Source organism: Phyllobates terribilis, unplaced genomic scaffold (genome assembly GCF_046119375.1).
Source record: "Phyllobates terribilis strain yellow unplaced genomic scaffold, ASM4611937v1 Scaffold_8__6_contigs__length_399053987, whole genome shotgun sequence".
Taxonomy (NCBI): domain Eukaryota; kingdom Metazoa; phylum Chordata; class Amphibia; order Anura; family Dendrobatidae; genus Phyllobates; species Phyllobates terribilis.
The window spans coordinates 199,319,626-199,346,631 of NW_027362768.1; the positions used below are offsets into that span (position 1 = coordinate 199,319,626).

Here is a 27,006-nt window from a genome sequence, read left to right on the forward strand (position 1 = left end):
ACATACATTACTGATCCTGAGTTACATCCTGTATTATACCCCAGAGCTGCACTCACTATTCTGCTGGCGCAGTCACTGTGTACATACATTACATTACTGATCCGGAGTTACATCCTGTATTATACTCCAGAGCTGAACTCACTATTCTGCTGGTGCAGTCACTGTGTACATACATTACATTACTGATCCTGAGTTACATCCTGTATTATACCCCAGAGCTGCACTCACTATTCTGCTGGTGCAGTCACTGTGTACATACATTACATTACTGATCCTGAGTTACCTCTTGTATTATACTCCAGAGCTGCACTCACTATTCTGCTGGCGCAGTCACTGTGTACATACATTACATTACTGATCCTGAGTTACATCCGGTATTATACTCCAGAGCTGCACTCACTATTCTGCTGGTGCAGTCACTGTGTACATACATTACATTACTGATCCTGAGTTACATCCTGTATTATACTCCAGAGCTGCACTCACTATTCTGCTGGTGCAGTCACTGTGTGCATACAGTACATTACTGATCCTGAGTTACATCCTGTATTATCCTCCAGAGCTGCACTCACTATTGTGCTGGTGCAGTCACTGTGCGCATACATTACATTACTGATCCTGAGTTACATCCTGTATTATCCTCCAGAGCTGCACTCACTATTCTGCTGGTGCAGTCACTGTGTACATACATTACATTACTGATCCTGAGTTCCTCCTGTATTATACTCCAGAGCTGCGTCACTATTCTGCTGGTGCAGTCACTGTGTACATACATTACATTACTGATCCTGAGTTACATCCTGTATTATACTCCAGAGCAGCACTCACTATTCTGCTGGTGCAGTCACTGTGTACATACATTACATTACTGATCCTGAGTTACATCCTGTATTATACTCCAGAGCTGCACTCACTATTCTGCTGGTGCAGTCACTGTGTACACACATTACATTACTGATCCTGAGTTACATCCTGTATTATACTCCAGAGCTGCACTCACTATTCTGCTGGTGCAATCACTGTGTACATACATTACATTACTGATCCTGAGTTACATCCTGTATTATACTCCAGAGCTGCACTCACTATTCTGCTGGTGCAGTCACTGTGTACATACATTACTCATCCTGAGTTACCTCCTGTATTATACCCCAGAGCTGCACTCACTATTCTGTAGTGCAGTCACTGTGTACATACATTACATTACTGATCCTGAGTTACATCCTGTATTATACTCCAGAGCTGCATTCACTATTCTGCTGGTGCAGTCACTGTGTACATACATTACATTACTGATCCTGAGTTACCTCCTGTATTATACCCCAGAGCTGCACTCACTATTCTGCTGGTGCAGCCACTGTGTACATACATTACATTACTGATCCTGAGTTACCTCCTGTATTATACTCCAGAGCTGCACTCACTATTCTGCTGGTGCAGTCACTGTGTACATACATTACTGATCCTGAGTTACATCCTGTATTATACTCCAGAGCTGCACTCACTATTCTGCTGGTGCAGTCACTGTGTACATACATTACATTACTGATCCTGAGTTACATCCTGTATTATACCCCAGAGCTGCACTCACTATTCTGCTGGTGCAGTCACTGTGTACATACATTACATTACTGATCCTGAGTTACCTCCTGTATTATACTCCAGAGCTGCACTCACTATTCTGCTGGTGCAATCACTGTGTACATACATTACATTACTGATCCTGAGTTACGTCCTGTATTATACTCCAGAGCTGCACTCACTATTCTGCTGGTGCAGTCACTGTGTACATACATTACATTACTGATCCTGAGTTACATCCTGTATTATACTCCAGAGCTGCACTCACTATTCTGCTGGCGCAGTCACTGTGTACATACATTACATTACTGATCCTGAGTTACCTCCTGTATTATACTCCAGAGCTGCACTCACTATTCTGCTGGTGCAATCACTGTGTACATACATTACATTACTGATCCTGAGTTACGTCCTGTATTATACTCCAGAGCTGCACTCACTATTCTGCTGGTTCAATCACTGTGTACATACATTACATTACTGATCCTGAGTTACATCCGGTATTATACTCCAGAGCTGCACTCACTATTCTGCTGGTGCAGTCACTGTGTACATACATTACATTACTGATCCTGAGTTACATCCGGTATTATACTCCAGAGCTGCACTCACTATTCTGCTGGTGCAGTCACTGTGTACATACATTACATTACTGATCCTGAGTTACATCCTGTATTATCCTCCAGAGCTGCACTCACTATTGTGCTGGTGCAGTCACTGTGTACATACATTACATTACTGATCCTGAGTTACATCCAGTATTATACTCCAGAGCTGCACTCACTATTCTGCTGGTGCAGTCACTGTGTACATACATTACATTATTGATCCTGAGTTACATCCTGTATTATACCCCAGAGCTGCACTCACTATTCTGCTGGCGCAGTCACTGTGTACATACATTACATTACTGATCCTGAGTTACCTCCTGTATTATACTGCAGAGCTGCACTCACTATTCTGCTGGCGCAGTCACTGTGTACATACATACATTACTGATCCTGAGTTACATCCTGTATTATACCCCAGAGCTGCACTCACTATTCTGCTGGCGCAGTCACTGTGTACATACATTACATTACTGATCCGGAGTTACATCCTGTATTATACTCCAGAGCTGAACTCACTATTCTGCTGGTGCAGTCACTGTGTACATACATTACATTACTGATCCTGAGTTACATCCTGTATTATACCCCAGAGCTGCACTCACTATTCTGCTGGTGCAGTCACTGTGTACATACATTACATTACTGATCCTGAGTTACCTCTTGTATTATACTCCAGGGCTGCACTCACTATTCTGCTGGCGCAGTCACTGTGTACATACATTACATTACTGATCCTGAGTTACATCCGGTATTATACTCCAGAGCTGCACTCACTATTCTGCTGGTGCAGTCACTGTGTACATACATTACATTACTGATCCTGAGTTACATCCTGTATTATACTCCAGAGCTGCACTCACTATTCTGCTGGTGCAGTCACTGTGTGCATACAGTACATTACTGATCCTGAGTTACATCCTGTATTATCCTCCAGAGCTGCACTCACTATTGTGCTGGTGCAGTCACTGTGCGCATACATTACATTACTGATCCTGAGTTACATCCTGTATTATCCTCCAGAGCTGCACTCACTATTCTGCTGGTGCAGTCACTGTGTACATACATTACATTACTGATCCTGAGTTCCTCCTGTATTATACTCCAGAGCTGCGTCACTATTCTGCTGGTGCAGTCACTGTGTACATACATTACATTACTGATCCTGAGTTACATCCTGTATTATACTCCAGAGCAGCACTCACTATTCTGCTGGTGCAGTCACTGTGTACATACATTACATTACTGATCCTGAGTTACATCCTGTATTATACTCCAGAGCTGCACTCACTATTCTGCTGGTGCAGTCACTGTGTACACACATTACATTACTGATCCTGAGTTACATCCTGTATTATACTCCAGAGCTGCACTCACTATTCTGCTGGTGCAATCACTGTGTACATACATTACATTACTGATCCTGAGTTACATCCTGTATTATACTCCAGAGCTGCACTCACTATTCTGCTGGTGCAGTCACTGTGTACATACATTACTCATCCTGAGTTACCTCCTGTATTATACCCCAGAGCTGCACTCACTATTCTGTAGTGCAGTCACTGTGTACATACATTACATTACTGATCCTGAGTTACATCCTGTATTATACTCCAGAGCTGCATTCACTATTCTGCTGGTGCAGTCACTGTGTACATACATTACATTACTGATCCTGAGTTACCTCCTGTATTATACCCCAGAGCTGCACTCACTATTCTGCTGGTGCAGCCACTGTGTACATACATTACATTACTGATCCTGAGTTACCTCCTGTATTATACTCCAGAGCTGCACTCACTATTCTGCTGGTGCAGTCACTGTGTACATACATTACTGATCCTGAGTTACATCCTGTATTATACTCCAGAGCTGCACTCACTATTCTGCTGGTGCAGTCACTGTGTACATACATTACATTACTGATCCTGAGTTACCTCCTGTATTATACTCCAGAGCTGCACTCACTATTCTGCTGGTGCAGTCACTGTGTACATACATTACATTACTGATCCTGAGTTACCTCCTGTATTATACTCCAGAGCTGCACTCACTATTCTGCTGGTGCAGTCACTGTGCACATACATTACATTACTGATCCTGAGTTACATCCTGTATTATACTCCAGAGCTGCACTCACTATTCTGCTGGTGCAGTCACTGTGTACATACATTACATTACTGATCCTGAGTTACATCCTGTATTATACTCCAGAGCTGCACTCACTATTCTGCTGGTGCAGTCACTGTGTACATACATTACTGATCCTGAGTTACATCCTGTATTATACTCCAGAGCTGCACTCACTATTCTGCTGGTGCAGTCACTGTGTACATACATTACATTACTGATCCTGAGTTACATCCTGTATTATACCCCAGAGCTGCACTCACTATTCTGCTGGTGCAGTCACTGTGTACATACATTACATTACTGATCCTGAGTTATCTCCTGTATTGTACTCCAGAGCTGCACTCACTATTCTGCTGGTGCAGTCACTGTGTACATACATTACTGATCCTGAGTTACATCCTGTATTATACTCCAGAGCTGCACTCACTATTCTGCTGGTGCAGTCACTGTGTACATACATTACTGATCCTGAGTTACATCCTGTATTATACTCCAGAGCTGCACTCACTATTCTGCTGGTGCAGTCACTGTGTACATACATTACATTACTGATCCCGAGTTACCTCCTGTATTATACCCCAGAGCTGCACTCACTATTCTGCTGGTGCAGTCACTGTGTACATACATTACATTACTGATCCTGAGTTACATCCTGTATTATACTCCAGAGCTGCACTCACTATTCTGCTGGTGCAGTCACTGTGTACATACATTACATTACTGATCCTGAGTTACATCCTGTATTATACCCCAGAGCTGCACTCACTATTCTGCTGGTGCAGTCACTGTGTACATACATTACATTACTGATCCTGAGTTACATCATGTATTATACTCCAGAGCTGCACTCACTATTCTGCTGGTGCAGTCACTGTGTACATACATTACATTACTGATCCTGAGTTACATCCTGTATTATACTCCAGAGCTGCACTCACTATTCTGCTGGTGCAGTCACTGTGTACATACATTACATTACTGATCCTGAGTTATATCCTGTATTATACCCCAGAGCTGCACTCACTATTCTGCTGGTGCAGTCACTGTGTACATACATTACATTACTAATCCTGAGTTACATCCTGTATTATACTCCAGAGCTGAACTCACTATTCTGCTGGTGCAGTCACTGTGTACATACATTACATTACTGATCCTTAGTTACATCCTGTATTATACCCCAGAGCTGCACTCACTATTCTGCTGGTGCAGTCACTGTGTACATACATTACATTACTGATCCTGAGTTACCTCTTGTATTATACTCCAGGGCTGCACTCACTATTCTGCTGGCGCAGTCACTGTGTACATACATTACATTACTGATCCTGAGTTACATCCGGTATTATACTCCAGAGCTGCACTCACTATTCTGCTGGTGCAGTCACTGTGTACATACATTACATTACTGATCCTGAGTTACATCCTGTATTATAATCCAGAGCTGCACTCACTATTCTGCTGGTGCAGTCACTGTGTGCATACAGTACATTACTGATCCTGAGTTACATCCTGTATTATCCTCCAGAGCTGCACTCACTATTGTGCTGGTGCAGTCACTGTGCGCATACATTACATTACTGATCCTGAGTTACATCCTGTATTATCCTCCAGAGCTGCACTCACTATTCTGCTGGTGCAGTCACTGTGTACATACATTACATTACTGATCCTGAGTTCCTCCTGTATTATACTCCAGAGCTGCGCTCACTATTCTGCTGGTGCAGTCACTGTGTACATACATTACATTACTGATCCTGAGTTACATCCTGTATTATACTCCAGAGCAGCACTCACTATTCTGCTGGTGCAGTCACTGTGTACATACATTACATTACTGATCCTGAGTTACATCCTGTATTATACTCCAGAGCTGCACTCACTATTCTGCTGGTGCAGTCACTGTGTACACACATTACATTACTGATCCTGAGTTACATCCTGTATTATACTCCAGAGCTGCACTCACTATTCTGCTGGTGCAATCACTGTGTACATACATTACATTACTGATCCTGAGTTACATCCTGTATTATACTCCAGAGCTGCACTCACTATTCTGCTGGTGCAGTCACTGTGTACATACATTACTCATCCTGAGTTACCTCCTGTATTATACCCCAGAGCTGCACTCACTATTCTGCTAGTGCAGTCACTGTGTACATACATTACATTACTGATCCTGAGTTACATCCTGTATTATACTCCAGAGCTGCATTCACTATTCTGCTGGTGCAGTCACTGTGTACATACATTACATTACTGATCCTGAGTTACCTCCTGTATTATACCCCAGAGCTGCACTCACTATTCTGCTGGTGCAGCCACTGTGTACATACATTACATTACTGATCCTGAGTTACCTCCTGTATTATACTCCAGAGCTGCACTCACTATTCTGCTGGTGCAGTCACTGTGTACATACATTACTGATCCTGAGTTACATCCTGTATTATACTCCAGAGCTGCACTCACTATTCTGCTGGTGCAGTCACTGTGTACATACATTACATTACTGATCCTGAGTTACCTCCTGTATTATACTCCAGAGCTGCACTCACTATTCTGCTGGTGCAGTCACTGTGTACATACATTACATTACTGATCCTGAGTTACCTCCTGTATTATACTCCAGAGCTGCACTCACTATTCTGCTGGTGCAGTCACTGTGCACATACATTACATTACTGATCCTGAGTTACATCCTGTATTATACTCCAGAGCTGCACTCACTATTCTGCTGGTGCAGTCACTGTGTACATACATTACATTACTGATCCTGAGTTACATCCTGTATTATACTCCAGAGCTGCACTCACTATTCTGCTGGTGCAGTCACTGTGTACATACATTACTGATCCTGAGTTACATCCTGTATTATACTCCAGAGCTGCACTCACTATTCTGCTAGTGCAGTCACTGTGTACATACATTACATTACTGATCCTGAGTTACATCCTGTATTATACCCCAGAGCTGCACTCACTATTCTGCTGGTGCAGTCACTGTGTACATACATTACATTACTGATCCTGAATTATCTCCTGTATTGTACTCCAGAGCTGCACTCACTATTCTGCTGGTGCAGTCACTGTGTACATACATTACTGATCCTGAGTTACATCCTGTATTATACTCCAGAGCTGCACTCACTATTCTGCTGGTGCAGTCACTGTGTACATACATTACATTACTGATCCTGAGTTACCTCCTGTATTATACCCCAGAGCTGCACTCACTATTCTGCTGGTGCAGTCACTGTGTACATACATTACATTACTGATCCTGAGTTACATCCTGTATTATACTCCAGAGCTGCACTCACTATTCTGCTGGTGCAGTCACTGTGTACATACATTACTGATCCTGAGTTACATCCTGTATTATACTCCAGAGCTGCACTCACTATTCTGCTGGTGCAGTCACTGTGTACATACATTACATTACTGATCCTGAGTTACATCCTGTATTATACCCCAGAGCTGCACTCACTATTCTGCTGGTGCAGTCACTGTGTACATACATTACATTACTGATCCTGAGTTACATTATGTATTATACTCCAGAGCTGCACTCACTATTCTGCTGGTGCAGTCACTGTGTACATACATTACATTACTGATCCTGAGTTACATCCTGTATTATACTCCAGAGCTGCACTCACTATTCTGCTGGTGCAGTCACTGTGTACATACATTACATTACTGATCCTGAGTTATATCCTGTATTATACCCCAGAGCTGCACTCACTATTCTGCTGGTGCAGTCACTGTGTACATACATTACATTACTAATCCTGAGTTACATCCTGTATTATACTCCAGAGCTGCACTCACTATTCTGCTGGTGCAGTCACTGTGTACATACATTACATTACTAATCCTGAGTTACATCCTGTATTATACTCCAGAGCTGCACTCACTATTCTGCTGGTGCTGTCACTGTGTACATACATTACATCACTGATCCTGAGTTACATCCTGTATTATACTCCAGAGCTGCACTCACTATTCTGCTGGTGCAGTCACTGTGTACATACATTACATGACTGATCCTGAGTTACATCCTGTATTATACCCCAGAGCTGCACTCACTATTCTGCTGGTGCAGTCACTGTGTACATACATTACATTACTGATCCTGAGTTACATCCTGTATTATACTCCAGAGCTGCACTCACTATTCTGCTGGTGCAGTCACTGTGTACATACATTACATTACTGATCCCGAGTTACATCCTGTATTATACTCTAGAGCTGCACTCACTATTCTGCTGGTGCAGTCACTGTGTACATACATTACATTACTGATCCTGAGTTACATCCTGTATTATACTCCAGAGCTGCACTCACTATTCTGCTGGTGCAGTCACTGTGTACATACATTACATTACTGATCCTGAGTTACCTCCTGTATTATACCCCAGAGCTGCACTCACTATTCTGCTGGTGCAGTCACTGTGTACATACATTACATTACTGATCCTGAGTTACCTCCTGTATTATACTCCAGAGCTGCACTCACTATTCTGCTGGTGCAGTCACTATGTACATACATTACATTACTGATCCTGAGTTACATCCTGTATTATACTCCAGAGCTGCACTCACTATTCTGCTGGTGCAGTCACTGTGTACATACATTACATTACTGATCCTGAGTTACCTCCTGTATTATACTCCAGAGCTGCACTCACTATTCTGCTGGTGCAGTCACTGTGTACATACATTACATTACTGATCCTTGGTTACATCCTGTATTATACTCCAGAGCTGCACTCACTATTCTGCTGGTGCAGTCACTGTGTACATACATACATTACTGATCCTGAGTTACATCCTGTATTATACCCCAGAGCTGCAGTCACTATTCTGCTGGTGCAGTCACTGTGTACATACATTACATTACTTATCCTGAGTTACATCCTGTATTATACTCCAGAGCTGCACTCACTATTCTGCTGGTGCAGTCACTGTATACATACATTACATTACTGATCCTGAGTTACATCCTGTATTATACTCCAGAGCTGCACTCACTATTCTGCTGGTGCAGTCACTGTGTACATACATTACATTACTTATCCTGAGTTACATCCTGTATTATACTCCAGAGCTGCACTCACTATTCTGCTGGTGCAGTCACTGTATACATACATTACATTACTGATCCTGAGTTACATCCTGTATTATACCCCAGAGCTGCACTCACTATTCTGCTGGTGCAGTCACTGTGTACATACATTACATTACTGACCCTGAGTTACCTCCTGTATTATACTCCAGAGCTGCACTCACTATTCTGCTGGTGCAGTCACTGTGTACATACATTACATTACTGATCCTGAGTTACTTCCTGTATTATACTCCAGAGCTGCGCTCACTATTCTGCTGGTGCAGTCACTGTGTACATACATTACATTACTGATCCTGAGTTACATCCTGTATTATACTCCAGAGCTGAACTCACTATTCTGCTGGTGCAGTCACTGTATACATACATTACATTACTGATCCTGAGTTACATCCTGTATTATACTCCAGAGCTGCACTCACTATTCTGCTGGTGCAGTCACTGTGTACACACATTACATTACTGATCCTGAGTTACTTCCTGTATTATACTCCAGAGCTGCGCTCACTATTCTGCTGGTGCAGTCACTGTGTACATACATTACATTACTGATCCTGAGTTACATCCTGTATTATACTCCAGAGCTGCACTCACTATTCTGCTGGTGCAGTCACTGTGTACATACATTACATTACTGATCCTGAGTTACTTCCTGTATTATACTCCAGAGCTGCGCTCACTATTCTGCTGGTGCAGTCACTGTGTACATACATTACATTACTGATCCTTGGTTACATCCTGTATTATACTCCAGAGCTGCACTCACTATTCTGCTGGTGCAGTCACTGTGTACATACATTACATTACTGATCCTTGGTTACATCCTGTATTATACCCCAGAGCTGCACTCACTATTCTGCTGGTGCAGTCACTGTGTACATACATTACATTACTGATCCTGAGTTACATCCTGTATTATACTCCAGAGCTGCACTCACTATTCTGATGGTGCAGTCACTGTGTACATACATACATTACTGATCCTGAGTTACCTCCTGTATTATACTCCAGAGCTGCACTCACTATTCTGCTGGTGCAGTCACTGTGCACATACATTACATTACTGATCCTGAGTTACATCCTGTATTATACTCCAGAGCTGCACTCACTATTCTGCTGGTGCAGTCACTGTGCACATACATTACATTACTGATCCTGAGTTACATCCTGTATTATACTCCAGAGCTGCACTCACTATTCTGCTGGTGCAGTCACTGTGTACATACATACATTACTGATCCTGAGTTACCTCCTGTATTATACTCCAGAGCTGCACTCACTGTTCTGATGGTGCAGTCACTGTGTACATACATACATTACTGATCCTGAGTTACCTCCTGTATTATACTCCAGAGCTGCACTCACTATTCTGCTGGTGCAGTCACTGTGTACATACATTACTGATCCTGAGTTACCTCCTGTATTATACTCCAGAGCTGCACTCACTACTGTATTACACTTCAGAGCTGTAATCTCTAGGCTGCAGCCTTCAGAGCTGATGACAGTAGACTGTTGAGGGTGTCTGACCACATCCTTGCTGACTGTTCCTTCCAGCCCCCAGTTATCATACGTGGACCTCCATTACACCAGACATTTCTGTGGCAGTCTGTGAACCTGGTGACGTACAATGACCATAGAGTAACGCCCTCTCCTGTACATTGTGGCGGGGGCAGTTGTGCTGTGAGTTGTAGCTGCGGCGGTGGTCCGCTCCTTTATTGCAATAAAAGTTAGGACCCCTGAGAGGTTCGCCGTGACGAGGCAGCGGCTTCATACAGTCTGGTCAGAAGGTTACCCCAAGAACCTCATGGTCAGTAACGGCATTAGACCAGCCTATGATTTTTGGATGTGTGGTCCATGCTCTCTTTTCAGCAGTTGTGTAACAATTGGGGTCTGCAGGTGTAAGGCCGCAGCACAGAGCGGCCCTCTGTATAACGCTCGGCTCCGGAGGCCACCTCCCGCTGTCACCTTATACTCACATGAGCTTTAAGTCCCAGTCGCCGCAGGTGACGAAGATGGACTTGACGCTGGGATCGAGCAGACCCTCTTTGGCCATCCACTCGTCGACTCTCTGGAAGACACAAAGCGGAATGTCATGAGCGGCTTTTGGCTTTGGAGGAGACGAGGCGTCCTCGCAGATAAGGCCATGTAATCAGACCAGCCAGGAGATTGTGATCTTATCTGCTGTCCTGTGCTCCCTCCTTATTAACAAGGTTTGGTGCTTGTTTAGCAGGCGGGGGGCGCACACGGGGGGCGCACATGGGAAGGTCACCAGACTCCGGAGCCCCTCCAGGCAGATGCACCAGTGGACGCGGTCCTGTGCTACCCCGCTGATAATGATCCGGGCGCATTGATCGCTTATCCACAGCGTAATAACTTCCGTCAAGGTTACACGCGCCGAGGATTTCTCTGCATACACCACCCCCTCCATAACGTGGGGGCACTAATCCCTGTACCGCCCTGGTCCTCACCTCCAGCACCTGGCTCAGGGTCGGCTGCCCGTCCACCATTTCTTGGATTATTCCCGTCAGCTGCAAGAGAAAGAACAAGAAATGGTTACAAAGTAACGGAGAGAAGATCATCAATGAGTGATACAAATCATACAGGACACAATCCCCAACATATCCCGCAGCACTTTACAATTATGGCTAAATCTGCTCCAGTAAAAGCTGGGTGACCAGCAAGACGCCTCGAGCACCGGATCAGACGCTCGGGGGCATCGCCTCATGGCTGCAATGCAAAACACCTCCATTATATCTTCTATATCATCCCTCAAGGTTTTCAATAACTCTGTTTGCTGTTACTCAGTGGGAACAATCATTTCCCTACAAAAAAAAAAATGTCTGTGACCGCTCGTCCCAGGTACGCGAGTGTAACGAGCCGTGCAGCTGTGCGTCCATCACACCAGAACTCCATCCACTGGAAGCAACCAAAGGAGGACAGCAAGCCGAGACAATACATCGCAGTGATCGGCTGCAGCCGAGTCCTGATACCAGACATCGGCCGCCGGCAGTGTGCACAGTGAAATGATGAAGATCACGGGCAGAATCTTCTGGAGAAGTTTCTTCAGCTTCAAAAGAATCACAGACGCCTTAACACTGACGGAGAAATACAGTGTCAGATCTTTACGGACGGTCCTGGGATTTCTGGATGGTTGGTGACTGATCACAGCATCAGATGATACAAGACGGAGCCCGGACCGGCAGCACGAGCTGCGGGAGCGGAAGTCTCCAACACAGTCCGGCACAAGGAGCAAAGCCAGACATGGCCCAAGAGCTGACAATCCACCAGCAGTAACACAAGAGATCAGGGAAGCACTCGCTGACAAAAGGAAAACACACACACACACACATACACACAATCAAGCTTAAGGCAAAAGTTGGGAAAATTTTCATTCCTAATGCCTTAAAATCTCTGTTTGCTGTCAGTGAATTGAATCCTTACAGTCAGAGGCTAAAACAAAATGCACCTGCATCAAGTCTGGAGGAAAAGGCCGTCTAATGTATCAGTGCAGGTAAAATGCACAGCACCATGGTGGCAGGAAGGAGACTGGTGTCTAGACTGACACATTGTAACAAAGCAACCACAGTGTGATGTATCCTAGAATGCGGGAACGATGGGGGATAGAAAGTCTCGGGGGGAGCGCACGTCTTCAGGGAAATCGAACGTCTCGGGGGGGAAGAAGGCGCAAGTCTCGGGGGGGGGGGGGGGGGGCCGCACGTCTCGGGGGGGAAGAAGGCGCACGTCTCGGGGGGGAGGCGCTCACGTCTCGGGGGGGGGAGGCGCACGTCTCGGGGGGAAAAGGCGCACGTCACGGGGGGAAAAGGCGCACGTCACGGGGGGAAAAGGCGCACGTCACGGGGGGAAAAGGCGCACGTCACGGGGTGGGTGAGCGCAGCGCACGTCACAGGGGGGGTGAGCGCAGCGCACGTCACAGGGGGGGTGAGCGCACGTCACGGGGGTGAGCGCACGTCACGGGGGTGAGCGCACGTCACAGGGGGGGTGAGCACACGTCACAGGGGGGGTGAGCGCACGTCACAGGGGGGTGAGCGCACGTCACGGGGGGGGTGAGCGCACGTCACGGGGGGGGGGTGAGCGCACGTCACGGGGGGGTGAGCGCACGTCACGGGGGGGTGAGCGCACGTCACGGGGGGGTGAGCGCACGTCACGGGGGGGGTGAGCGCACGTCACGGGGGGGTGAGCGCACGTCACGGGGGGGGGTGAGCGCACGTCACGGGGGGGTGAGCGCACGTCACGGGGGGGTGAGCGCACGTCACGGGGGGGTGAGCGCACGTCACAGGGGTGGGGTGAGCGCACGTCACGGGGGTGGGGTGAGCGCACGTCACGGGGGTGGGGTGAGCGCACGTCACGGGGGTGGGGTGAGCGCACGTCACGGGGGTGGGGTGAGCGCACGTCACGGGGGTGGGGTGAGCGTACGTCACGGGGGTGGGGTGAGCGTACGTCTCGGGAGGGAGCACACGTCTCGCCGGCGCTCCTCGTTTCGCCGTTCTCGCTGACACATGTGTGGAGCCTTTATTAACTCACAAGAGTCTATACTTGTAATGAATCTCCGGCTCCGACTTAACGCAAACGAATCTCCCACTAACGACCGAGAGGATCCGTGATAGATTCCTCCAGAAGGATAATTACTGCCGAGGCCGCAGGATTGTCTCCTGCACTTTATTAAGTTCTGATGAGGAAAGAAAAGTTCAGATTATAGAGGCCGGCACCAGCGGGGGCCGAGGATCCAGAAGATGAGGGGCCGCTGCGGGGGCCAGCCACAATGTGAGGGGTCCTCAGGGGCTCCACCAAGGGCAGAAGGGGGCCACAGGGGCTGTTTAACACTACACGGGCGAGGGGCGGGGCCTAACACTAGACGGGCGAGGGGCGGGGCCTAACACTAGCCGGGCGAGGGGCGGGGCCTAACACTAGACGGGGGGTGTAATAATACACGGGGGGCGGTGTGTAATAATGCACGGGGGGGCGGTGTGTAATAATACAGGCGGGCGATGTGTAATAATACACGGGGGGCGGCGTGTAATAATACACAGGGGGGGGATGTGCAATAATACACGGGGGGGTGTGCAATAATACACGGGGGGGTGTGCAATAATACACGGGGGGGGTGTAATAATACACGGGGGGGTGTAATAATACACGGGGGGCGGTGTGCAACATATTGATGCGCTGGTTGAGTGGGGAGCAGACCGTTGGTTGTGGGTAAGGAGAGGTCCGGCAGTCGGCAGGCGGCGCAGAGGTCCGGCAGTCGGCAGGCGGCGCAGAGGTCCGGCAGGCGGCGCAGAGGTCCGGCAGTCGGCAGGCGGCGCAGAGGTCCGGCAGTCGGCAGGCGGCGCAGAGGTCCGGCTCAAGGGAATAACACATTACGGAGTTACTCTTTCAGAAATTCTCCTCTGTGCTCCACTGTTGTCGGAAGGTCCCAGCTCAGGGAGTGGACAGGAGCGGCCATTATTCCTCCTCCATCAGACTGTGGATGTGGCGATGGCTCCCTGTCCGGTGGCGTTACCCCATGGCCTCGTACACGGTGTCAGCAGCTGCGGTTCAGCCTGAGGACGCGATGCATGAAGCTCTGGATGAGCAGTTCTGGTGCCGCTTCTAGCCTCGAGGCCGTTACTTCCTGCTGGATCCGTCCAGTGCACAGTATCAGCCCCTCAGGTGACCCCGCAATACTGAACACTATCACACTCATCATCCGGCTTGTAACAAATACCAACTGCCGCCACTAAGACGACTCCCGCGCCGGCGACATAGATGAGCGCTGCACGTGGACGTCCTCAATGCCTGCCACGAGACTCATGTGGACGGCGCTGACCTTATACCCACAATTAGTGACGCCGCCACCTTTTCACGTAACTATATGATGCTACAATAGGAGCAGCAAGACGTGTGAGCGAAGGACAACTACTCCCATCAGCAGAGAATACCCACGGTGCGGGAGATGGGCAGATTCTGAGCGCCGGAGCCGATACAATAACAAGACGTCCATGTTATGCCCAAGTCACGCGGACAATGTGATGGCGCCGCTGTATCGCACCGTATCGCCGTGTGAGCAGAAAGTCGCCGCATCGGGGACCAGCGGAATAAACGCTCGCGGTCTGGATCTCCTGCCAATCACACGTGGCGCTCGCAGCTCGTGCACCATGTATGTATATTACGCCACAATACAGCGCCATCTCTGGCGACAGTATTATAATAACCGGTGGAGGATTATACTGCTCTACCCCCACAGACCTGATACTGCTCACAGCAGAGGGTTTGTTCCATCTGTATCCAGTAACCTACACAGTCGACTGATACACTGTAACAGAGCATGCTGCGACCCACAGATGAGATAATTAGTGGGGCTCTGCCCTCAGGAGCTCACAATCCGTCCTCCGAGGAGTTCGGCAGCTTCTCCTCATTGCAGACATCACAGCGCCCCCGATAAGTCATCGATATGATATCGGAGGGTCCCGGCTCCCCCTCTCCGCAGGTAACAGCAGCCTTGCACATGGCAGCTGCTGAGTCCTGAGACTTGTCTCCCATTGAAGTGAATGTACTGCCGGACTCGCATCGCATCAACTGATGGTGGGGGTGTCGGACCCCAACTGATCTCATATTGGTGACTGACCCCACAGAAAGGTCGTTAATAGTTCAGTCCTGGAAGACCCCACAGAGAACACACAGTGGTGCGGCAGAGGACGCTTACCTCAGTGCAGAAAGGGGTGAGCTGGGGGTGCACCACGGGCTGAACGTACGTGTGGAACGTGGACTCGATCTCCATGGTTCTGCCGTTTAACTTCAGGATGGGGAACTCAATTATTTCCTACGAGAAAGAAGAAAGCGAATCAGACTGTGAGGTTACGTGCGTAAGGTGAGGGCTTAACCACGGGGCCCCCCCAACATCAGCGGGGCCCCCAACATCAGCGGTGCCGGCGACAATCTGATGTGTTCCACTAATATCCAAAGCTGCATTTACAAAGGTGCTGCCTGCACAATGTCTGTGGATTTACCTGCCCCTGCGGACATGACGGCTCTGCTCCACTGCTGCCTGCCCCTGCGGACATGACGGCTCTGCTCCACTGCTGCCTGCCCCTGCGGACATGACGGCTCTGCTCCACTGCTGCCTGCCCCTGCGGACATGACGGCTCTGCTCCACTGCTGCCTGCCCCTGCGGACATGACGGCTCTGCTCCACTGCTGCCTGCCCCTGCGGACATGACGGCTCTGCTCCACTGCTGCCTGCCCCTGCGGACATGACGGCTCTGCTCCACTGCTGTCTGCCCCTGCGGACATGACGGCTCTGCTCCACTGCTGCCTGCCCCTGCGGACATGACGGCTCTGCTCCACTGCTGCCTGCTCCTGCGGACATGGCGGCTCTGCTCCACTGCTGCCTGCCCCTGCGGACATGACGGCTCTGCTCCACTGCTGCCTGCCCCTGCGGACATGACGGCTCTGCTCCACTGCTGCCTGCCCCTGCGGACATGACGGCTCTGCTCCACTGCTGCCTGCCCCTGCGGACATGACGGCTCTGCTCCACTGCTGCCTGCCCCTGCGGACATGACGGCTCTGCTCCACTGCTGTCTGCCCCTGCGGACATGACGGCTCTGCTCCACTGCTGCCTGCCCCTGCGGACATGACGGCTCTGCTCCACTGCTGCCTGCTCCTGCGGACATGGCGGCTCTGCTCCACTGCTGCCTGCCCCTGCGGACATGACGGCTCTGCTCCACTGCTGCCTGCTGCCCCTGCGGACATGAAGGCTCTGCTCCACTGCTGCCTGCCCCTGCGGACATGACGGCTCTGCTCCACTGCTGCCTGCCCCTGCGGACATGACGGCTCTGCTCCACTGCTGCCTGCCCCTGCGGACATGACGGCTCTGCTCCACTGCTGCCTGCCCCTGCGGACATGACGGCTCTGCTCCACTGCTGCCTGCCCCTGCGGACATGACGGCTCTGCTCCACTGCTGCCTGCCCCTGCGGACATGACGGCTCTGCTCCACTGCTGTCTGCCCCTGCGGACATGACGGCTCTGCTCCACTGCTGCCTGCCCATGCGGACATGACGGCTCTGCTCCACTGCCGCCTGCCCCTGCGGACATGACGGCTCTGCTCCACTGCCACCTGCCCCTGCGGACATGACGGCTCTGCTCCACTGCCACCTGCCCCTGCGGACATGACGGCTCTGCTCCACTGCCACCTGCCCCTGCGGACATGACGGCTCTGCTCCACTGCTGCCTGCCCCTGCGGACATGACGGCTCTGCTCCACAAACACAGATGCATCTATAACTGCGCTCCCACAATGCGTCACACTCTGGTGAAAGGAAACAAGCTGAACTGTGAATGCAGCTCTGGAAAAAAATGCGTCACTTAACAATATACTGAGAGCGAGACATCACTGACATCACATCTGGATACGATTGGGATGAGTTTCCAGTTCATTAGGATCAGGGCAGACAATCCTAGTCCTGTTCACACAGATGAAGATTTGTCACAATGTATCAGTGTAGATAATGCCGAGTGCTCAGACAACAGCACAAATCTCCCTCCTGTCCTGGGATCTTACCTGCACTGATACACTGCAACGAGCCCTCAGCTATGGCTAGTTTGAATGATCTACAATTATGGTTTCCATTCACTGACAATAAGAAGGGAAATTTAGGGACATTTTTAAGGAATAAAACACAAAGTCTAATAAGAAGTTCCCGAACTTTTCTTTCCATCCTGATGACTACAGACGTTGGGACCGGCCTGTTAACCCCTTCCTAGATGTAATGAGCCGGACTACAATTCACATCACAGAAATAGTGCAAGGGAAAACGGGAAGCAGCGGGTGCATATTATATATCAGGGAGGTTTAATACAAGTCAAAAAATAGATTTAAGATAAACCCAGGGATTTTCTGATTAGGGATCCCTTTAAGGAAGATGTCACTCCCTTTATTTCTCTCCTGTACGAATCGTCCCCATCCAAACCACGACGACCAAACAGTAGGGATCGTCTCCGGAATGCATTGTCCAGTCTGATACATTGTGACAAGCGCAGTCGCTTTCTCATGAGGTTGTCAGCAACCAGTGTCAGATGAAGACCCCTTCAGAGACCAAAGGGGAGAGAAAAGTCCAGAGGGTTGCAGTTAACCCCTTTACCCCCGAGGGTGATTTGCACGTTAATGACCAGGCCAATTTTTTACAATTCTGACCGCTGTCACTTTATCAGGTAATTACTCTGAAGCTTCAACGGATTCCCCTGATTCTGAGATTATTTTTTCGTGACATATTGGACTTCATGATAGTGGTAAAATCTCTTCGATATCACTTGCGTTTATTTGTGAAAAAATTGGAAATTTGGCAAAAATTTTGAAAATTTCGCAATTTTCAAACTTTGAATTTTCATACCCTTAAATCAGAGAGATACAGTACAGACCAAAAGTTTGGACACACCTTCTCATTTAAAGATTTTTCTGTATTTTCTTGACTATGGAAATTGTACATTCACACTGAAGGCATCAAAACTATGAATTACCACATGTGGAATTATATACTTAACAAAAAAGTGTGAAACAACTGAAAATATGTCTTATATTCTAGGGTCTTCACAGTAGCCACCTTTTGCTTTGATGACTGCTTTGCACACTCTTGGCATTCTCTTGAGGAGCTTCAGGAGGTAGTCACCGGAAATGGTCTTCACTTCACAGGTGTGCCCTGTCAGGTTTAATAAGTGGGATTTCTTGCCTTATAAATGGGGTTGGGACCATCAGTTGTGTTGTGTAGAAGTCTGGTGGATACACAGTAGATAGTCCTACTGAATAGACTGTTAGAATTTGTATTATGGCAAGAAAAAAGCAGCTAAGTAAAGAAAAACGAGTGGCCATCATTACTTTAAGAAATGAAGGTCAGTCAGTGCGAAAAATTGGGAAAACTTTGAAAGTGTCCCCAAGTGCAGTTGCAAAAACCATCAAGCGCTACAAAGAAACTGGCTCACATGAGGACCGCCCCAGGAAAGGAAGACCAAGAGTCACCTCTGCTTCTGAGGATAAGTTTATCCGAGTCACCAGCCTCAGAAATCGCAGGTTAACAGCAGCTCAGATTAGAGACCAGGTCAATGCCACACAGAGTTCTAGCAGCAGACACATCTCTACAACAACTGTTAAGAGGAGACTTTGTGCAGCAGGCCTTCATGGTAAAATAGCTGCTAGGAAACCACTGCTAAGGACAGGCAACAAGCAGAAGAAACTTGTTTGGGCTAAAGAACACAAGGAATGGACATTAGACCAGTGGAAATCTGTGCTTTGGTCTGATGAGTCCAAATTTGAGATCTTTGGTTCCAACCACCGTGTCTTTGTGCGACGCAGAAAAGGTGAACGGATGGACTCTACATGCCTGGTTCCCACCGTGAAGCATGGAGGAGGAGGTGTGATGGTGTGGGGGGGCTTTTCTGGTGACACTGTTGGGGATTTATGCAAAATTGAAGGCATACTGAACCAGCATGGCTACCACAGCATCTTGCAGCGGCATGCTATTCCATCCTGTTTGCGTTTAGTTGGACCATCATTTATTTTTCAACAGGACAATGACCCCAAACACACCTCCAGGCTGTGTAAGGGCTATTTGACCAAGAAGGAGAGTGATGGGGGGCTACGCCAGATGGCCTGGCCTCCACAGTCACCAGACCTGAACCCAATCGAGATGGTTTGGGGTGAGCTGGACCGCAGAGTGAAGGCAAAAGGGCCAACAAGTGCTAAGCATCTCTGGGAACTCCTTCAAGATTGTTGGAAGACCATTTCCGGTGACTACCTCTTGAAGCTCATCAAGAGAATGCCAAGAGTGTGCAAAGCAGTCATCAAAGCAAAAGGTGGCTACTGTGAAGACCCTAGAATATAAGACATATTTTCAGTTGTTTCACACTTTTTTGTTAACTATATAATTCCACATGTGGTAATTCATAGTTTTGATGCCTTCAGTGTGAATTTACAATTTTCATAGTCAAGAAAATACAGAAAAATCTTTAAATGAGAAGGTGTGTCCAAACTTTTGGTCTGTACTGTATGTCACACAAAATAGTTAATAAATAACATTTCCCACATGTCTACTTTACATCAGAGCAATTTTGGAACCAAAATTTTTTTTTGTTAGGGAGCTATAAGGGTTAAAAGTTGACCAGCGATTTCTCATTTTTACAACAAAATTTACAAAATCATTTTTTTAGGGACCACATCACATTTGAAGTGACTTTGAGGGGTCTTTATGACAGAAAATACCCAAAAGTGACACCATTCTAAAAACTGCACCCCTCAAGGTGCTCAAAACCACATTCAAATAACTTTATTAACCCTTCAGATGCTTCACAGGAATTAATAGAATGTGGAAGAAAAAAAATGAACATTTATTTTTTTTCACAAAAATGTTACTTTAGACCCACATTTTTTTTATTTTCGTAACTTTAACAGGAAAAAATGGACCCCAAAATTTGTTGTGCAATTTCTCCTGAGCACGAAGATACCCCTTATGTGGGGACAATACAGTGTTTGGGCGCACGGCAGAGTTCAGAAGGGAAGGAGCACTGTGTGACTTTTTGAACGCAAAATTGGCTGGAATCGAGAGCGGACGCCATGTCGTGTTTGGGGAGCCCCTGATGCACCTAAATAGTTGAAACCCCCCCACAAGTGACACCATTTTGGAAACTAGACCCCATGAGGATTTTATCAAGGGGTATAGTGAACATTTTGAACCCAGAGTTACAATACAGAATTTGATAACATTAGGTCATCATATTGAATAAGTTGTCGTTGGTCTTCAGCGCTAGTGCTCACTACTTGAGTTTGCATCGGGTACTCGGGTATGCACCATGTATCACGCATGCTCGAGTGACATGCTCGAGTGACATGCTCGAGTCCGATTCGTCGGTCTTTTCGAGCCTTTTTTAGGAGAAGTTTGGATTTTGGTGGTTCTTTTGCTCCTTTCAGCTCTCGACATTTTTAGGTTTCCTCCATCATTATCCAGATGTTCTCGAATAATTCATCATTTCAGACTTTACAAAATGTCACCAAAACATTTGTGCTAATTGTTCTTCAGTGCCCTAGTGGAGTAAACCTCTGTGGCGCCCTCCCCGGGCGAGGCGGCCAGGTGGAGCCCTCCCAGGGCGGGGCGGCCAGGTGGAGCCCTCCCAGGGCGGGGCGGCCAGGTGGAGCTCTCCCAGGGCGGGGCGGCCACGTGGAGCCCTCCCAGGGCGGGGCGGCCAGGTGGAGCCCTCCCCGGGCGGGGCGGCCAGGTGGAGCCCTCCCCGGGCGGGGCGGCCAGGTGGAGCCCTCCCCGGGCGGGGCGGCCAGGTGGAGCCCTCCCAGGGCGGGGCGGCCAGGTGGAGCCCTCCCAGGGCGGGGCGGCCAGGTGGAGCCCTCCCAGGGCGGGGCGGCCAGGTGGAGCCCTCCCAGGGCGGGGCGGCCAGGTGGAGCCCTCCCCGGGCGGGGCGGCCAGGTGGAGCCCTCCCCGGGCGGGGCGGCCAGGTGGAGCCCTCCCCGGGCGGGGCGGCCAGGTGGAGCCCTCCCCGGGCGGGGCGGCCAGGTGGAGCCCTCCCCGGGCAGGGTGGCCGGGTGGAGCCCTCCCCGGGCGGGTGGCCCAGTGGAGCTCTCCCCGGGGCGGGGCGGCCAGGTGGAGCCCTCCCCGGGCGGGGCGGCCAGGTGGAGCCCTCCCCAGGCGGGGTGGCCCAGTGGAGCTCTCCCCGGGCGGGGCGGCCAGGTGGAGCCCTCCCCGGGCGGGGTGGCCCAGTGGAGCCCTCCCCGGGCGGGGCGGCCAGGTGGAGCCCTCCCCGGGCGGGTGGCCCAGTGGAGCTCTCCCCGGGCGGGGCGGCCAGGTGGAGCCCTCCCCGGGCGGGGTGGCCCAGTGGAGCCCTCCCCGGGCGGGGCGGCCAGGTGGAGCCCTCCCCGGGCGGGGTGGCCCAGTGGAGCCCTCCCCGGGCGGGGCGGCCAGGTGGAGCCCTCCCCGGGCGGGTGGCCCAGTGGAGCTCTCCCCGGGCGGGGCGGTGAATTTGCAGACGTCACTCCATGTATATTTATTTCCGCGCTATGTGCACAAATACTGATCGTCTTGCGCTTCGCACGTTACTTTGCATCTCACACGTTAATTGTTCTGACTTGAAAAGAAACAACTTTGCAGAACAGAGACGACCTCACGGGGATGATCAGAGCGGAGCCGCAGGTACGGAGAGAAAGGGACGGCCGGGGGCGATCACATCAATTACACCCGAGTGGCAGCCCCCTGAACTATCAGGTGTGAGCCGGACCCTCATGTACGAGGCTTCACCACAACCTCTTGACTCTTGTTATTTGTCAGCGGTCGCCGCTCACGTGACTGTATAAGACGCCGGCGCTCGCTAATGAGACCGATATCTGTAACAAACGGCGCAGAGATAAAACAAACAGCGAGGAGCAGATAAAAGCGCAATCATTACTGGTGATGTTAATCTCATTTTTTATGTCCCTTGTGTTGGGGACGACGAGTGACAATTTGTTTTGTGCCTTCAGAAGATGAATTGGTCAGTTCTCCCTAATAAAGAGGCATAGCGATGAGGCCGCCATTGCCGTATATCCTGTGAGGCGCCGGGGTTATGGAAATGCGACCGCTGACTGATGTCATTGGGTTTCTGCATTAAAAAAAAATCACGCGACCAATAACGACGGCTCCTTAATATTCAAAAACAGTTTGCAAAATTTAATCAAAGCAGCCAAAAGCAAACATTTTACTTGCTGACACTTTTATGAGCGCGTTCATACATTTTTTACAACCCGGGAATGCAATTAAGAAAGGTTTAACCCTTCACTGGCTGGAATCCCAGCAGTCAATATACAGTGAATCAACAGAAAGGAGGGGAAACTACCGGGCCGTACAAAGCGTATACAGACCCGCGAGGACCACCGGGCCGTACAAAGCGTATACAGACCCGCGAGGACCACCGGGCCGTACATAAAGTGTATACAGACCCGCGAGGACCACCGGGCCGTACAAAGCGTATACAGACCCGCGAGGACCACCGGGCCGTACAAAGCGTATACAGACCCGAGAGGACCACCGGGCCGTACATAAAGTGTATACAGACCCGCGAGGACCACCGGGCCGTACAAAGCGTATACAGACCCGCGAGGACCACCGGGCCGTACAAAGTGTATACAGACCCGCGAGGACCACCGGGCCGTACAAAGCGTATACAGACCCGCGAGGACCACCGGGCCTTACAAAGCGTATACAGACCTGAGAGGACCACCGGGCCGTACATAAAGTGTATACAGACCCGAGAGGACCACCGGGCTGTACATAAAGTATATACAGTCCCGCGAGGACCACTGGGCCGTACATAAAGTGTATACAGACCCGCGAGGACCACAGGGCCGTACAAAGCGTATACAGACCCGAGAGGACCACCGGGCCGTACAAAGCGTATACAGACCCGAGAGGACCACCGGGCCGTACATAAAGTGTATACAGACCCGCGAGGACCACCGGGCCGTACATAAAGTGTATACAGACCCGCGAGGACCACAGGGCCGTACAAAGCGTATACAGACCCGCGAGGACCACCGGGTGGGAAAGGAGGAGTCTGCCGCAGAATTTGTGCCCGTTTTTACACTTCAGTTTCTGTGTTTGATAATCCAGAATATATGAAGTAGTGTCAGAATAAAGGACCCGCGCTGGGAACAGATTATAGCGGTGCGGCTACACAAGCGCAGGACTCGGGGTCGTGCAGACCCGGGAATCAGGTCAGTGCCACAAAATAGGGTGCCGCTGAGACCACGGCTCTGGAACCTCCATCATCATTCTGTACAACGCCGAGGTATACGGAGGTGCTATACAAGACAAACAGTAACATATGTCCTGAGAGAGGAAACCCTTCACGTCCTGGCGACCATAGGGGACAATGGCAAAGTTATTACACCCAATGTACAGAGCCTAGAAGTGCAAATCTGGAAGGAAAATGGGGATACGGCAGCAGTACCACAGCGACGGTGCCGGTACTACAGTGGCATTTCCAATGCCTCGTGCCGCAGTGACGTCACCAGTGCCTCGTGCCGCAGTGACGTCACCAGTGCCGCGTGCCGCAGTGACGTCACCAGTGCCGCGTGCCGCAGTGACGTCACCAGTGCCGCGTGCCGCAGTGACGGCACCCGTGCCGCAGTGACGTCACCAGTGCCGCGTGCCGCAGTGACGGCACCAGTGCCGCGTGCCGCAGTGACGGCACCAGTGCCGCAGTGACGGCACCAGTACCGCGTGCCGCAGTGAGGGCACCAGTACCACGTGCCGCAGTGACGGCACCAGTACCACGTGCCGCAGTGAGGGCACCAGTACCACGTGCCGCAGTGACGGCACCAGTACCACGTGCCGCAGTGACGGCACCAGTACCACGTGCCGCAGTGACATCACCAGTACCACGTGCCGCAGTGACGTCACCAGTACCACGTGCCGCAGTGACGGCACCAGTACCACGTGCCGCAGTGACATCATCAGTACCACGTGCTGCAGTGAGGGCACCAATACCACGTGCCGCAGTGACGTCACCAGTGCCGCAGTAATACCACGTGTCGCAGTGACGTCACCAGTACCACGTGCCGCAGTGACGGCACCAGTACCACGTGCCGCAGTGATGGCACCAGTACCACGTGCCGCAGTGACATCACCAGTACCACGTGCCGCAGTGATGGCACCAATACCACGTGCCGCAGTGACGTCACCAGTACCACGTGCCGCAGTGACGTCACCCAGACTTTGTAATAATCACCTTCCTAACGTTGCAACCTACAGCACACTTCGGCCATATAACTTGTTGTGTTTTCTTCTTCTCGCAGTGCAGAGCGGGGGGAGCCGCCATATTAATCTGTGATGCAGCCGATTCATCTCCAGCCTCTGGTTCACAGCGAGGGTCTTACACATCTGTCAGGCAGGATTTACGGCCCTGTGCTCAGACCCCATTAGTAGATTCAGATCTCACATTATTGGTGAGGGGGTCTTGCGGCTTTATATTACGGCGATATATTGTGCATCTGGTGATGGTATATTGTGGTGCACGTTCCTGCGGAGCGCTCCTAGGGACGTGCGGCACCGGGAGATTCATCAAGGAGCAAATGCATCCGACGTGCCGTGGACACTACAACCTGCTCCTGCTGCGCCGCCGCTCTCGTCTTTCCTCGCAGTCAGGGGTCAAGTGCTGAACTTTTTATTTAGTTTGCTTAGATCAGAGCAGAAAGGTTCAGAGATGGAAGCGACTGATGAAAATGCAGAGGACGGTCCGGGCTTAAATGTTATGGAACCGTCCTTTAATGGACTAATATGATTGTGTTTGACTTATCGTCTCGGAGATTGATGATAAATTTCGGCTCCAATTATCTCTGTGTAAAGAGTGGATGTGAGTCCGGAGCAGAGCCTCGCGTCTCCCAGGACATGGCGGCACAAAGTGGTGGCACCGCCCGAACCCGCTATATACCACAGACTGTTAAGGGACCACGGAGACAAACCCGGCAACGTACCTAATAATACAAGTGGGGGTCAGAGATCCAGGAAGCAGAGCCGCTTTGTAAGGCCACGTTCAGACGTGGTGGAATAGGTGCAGATTTCTGACAATATTTATCTGCAGCAAAACGCAGGCGGATTCAAAAAACATTGTATAACACCGCTAAATCCACAGCAAGCTTATTCTTCTGTGGAAATGTGGCCGATTTCCTCCTGTTTCATCATTTACAAAACAAAATCAGCGCCAAAGCCGCAGAACGGCCTGTCACGAGGAACCGGCACCTGACTGACCGCGAGGTGGACCCGCCACAACCAAGTGATGCCACAGTGCCCACTCGCTGGGTTACAGAGGGCAGCGTCCATTTTTATACGTTCCCACGAGTGTTATGTGCAGAGACAAAAACTGTGGCAGACGTGGGTGCAGAGCCGCTCCGGAATTGCAGCACATTTCTCCCATTATCACCTTCTCCGGACGCGGCAGGTAAATCCCGGATCTATGAAATCTCATTCACGTTGTCACTCCTGGAACGTGCAGTCCGGAGGAAAAATCAGCTGCGAATATACAGGAAAGGCAGCAATGTCCTCATGAAACAGACGGAGGGCTGGCGCCAAAAACTGCATTATTCCAATGGGATTTCCAGAAGGAAAACTAGCTGCACATTACAACAGCGACATTGAGGAGACGTCCAGAAATCTGAGAAAATCCGCCGCGCAGGTCAACGGTCGCATTGGGTTTACTCGATTCAGTTTACAAAAGCATTATCTCATACTGATCCAGAGCTGCGGCCTCCGTCCCGCAGGTCGTTATCCCGGAGCTGCCGCCTCCGTCCCGCAGGTCGTTATCCCGGAGCTGCCGCCTCCGTCCCGCAGGTCGTTATCCCGGAGCTGCCGCCTCCGTCCCGCAGGTCGTCATCCCGGAGCTGCCGCCTCCGTCCCGCAGGTCGTCATCCCGGAGCTGCCGCCTCCGTCCCGCAGGTCGTCATCCCGGAGCTGCCGCCTCCGTCCCGCAGGTCGTCATCCCGGAGCTGCCGCCTCCGTCCCGCAGGTCGTCATCCCGGAGCTGCCGCCTCCG

General features: G+C 50.1%; 1 protein-coding gene across 2 annotated transcripts in view; it reads right to left on the bottom strand.

Moving 5' to 3' along the window:
• Positions 1–27,006, bottom strand: part of ERI3 (ERI1 exoribonuclease family member 3) — a 388,446-nt gene that overhangs the window by 309,956 nt on the left and 51,484 nt on the right. For both annotated transcript variants that reach the window (XM_073644030.1, XM_073644028.1), the window contains 3 exons: positions 16,159–16,275; positions 11,924–11,983; positions 11,432–11,523 (listed from right to left, as the gene is read on the bottom strand). In XM_073644030.1, coding sequence (XP_073500131.1) covers positions 11,432–11,523; positions 11,924–11,983; positions 16,159–16,275 — 269 coding nt within the window. The remainder of the gene's footprint in view (positions 1–11,431; positions 11,524–11,923; positions 11,984–16,158; positions 16,276–27,006) is intronic.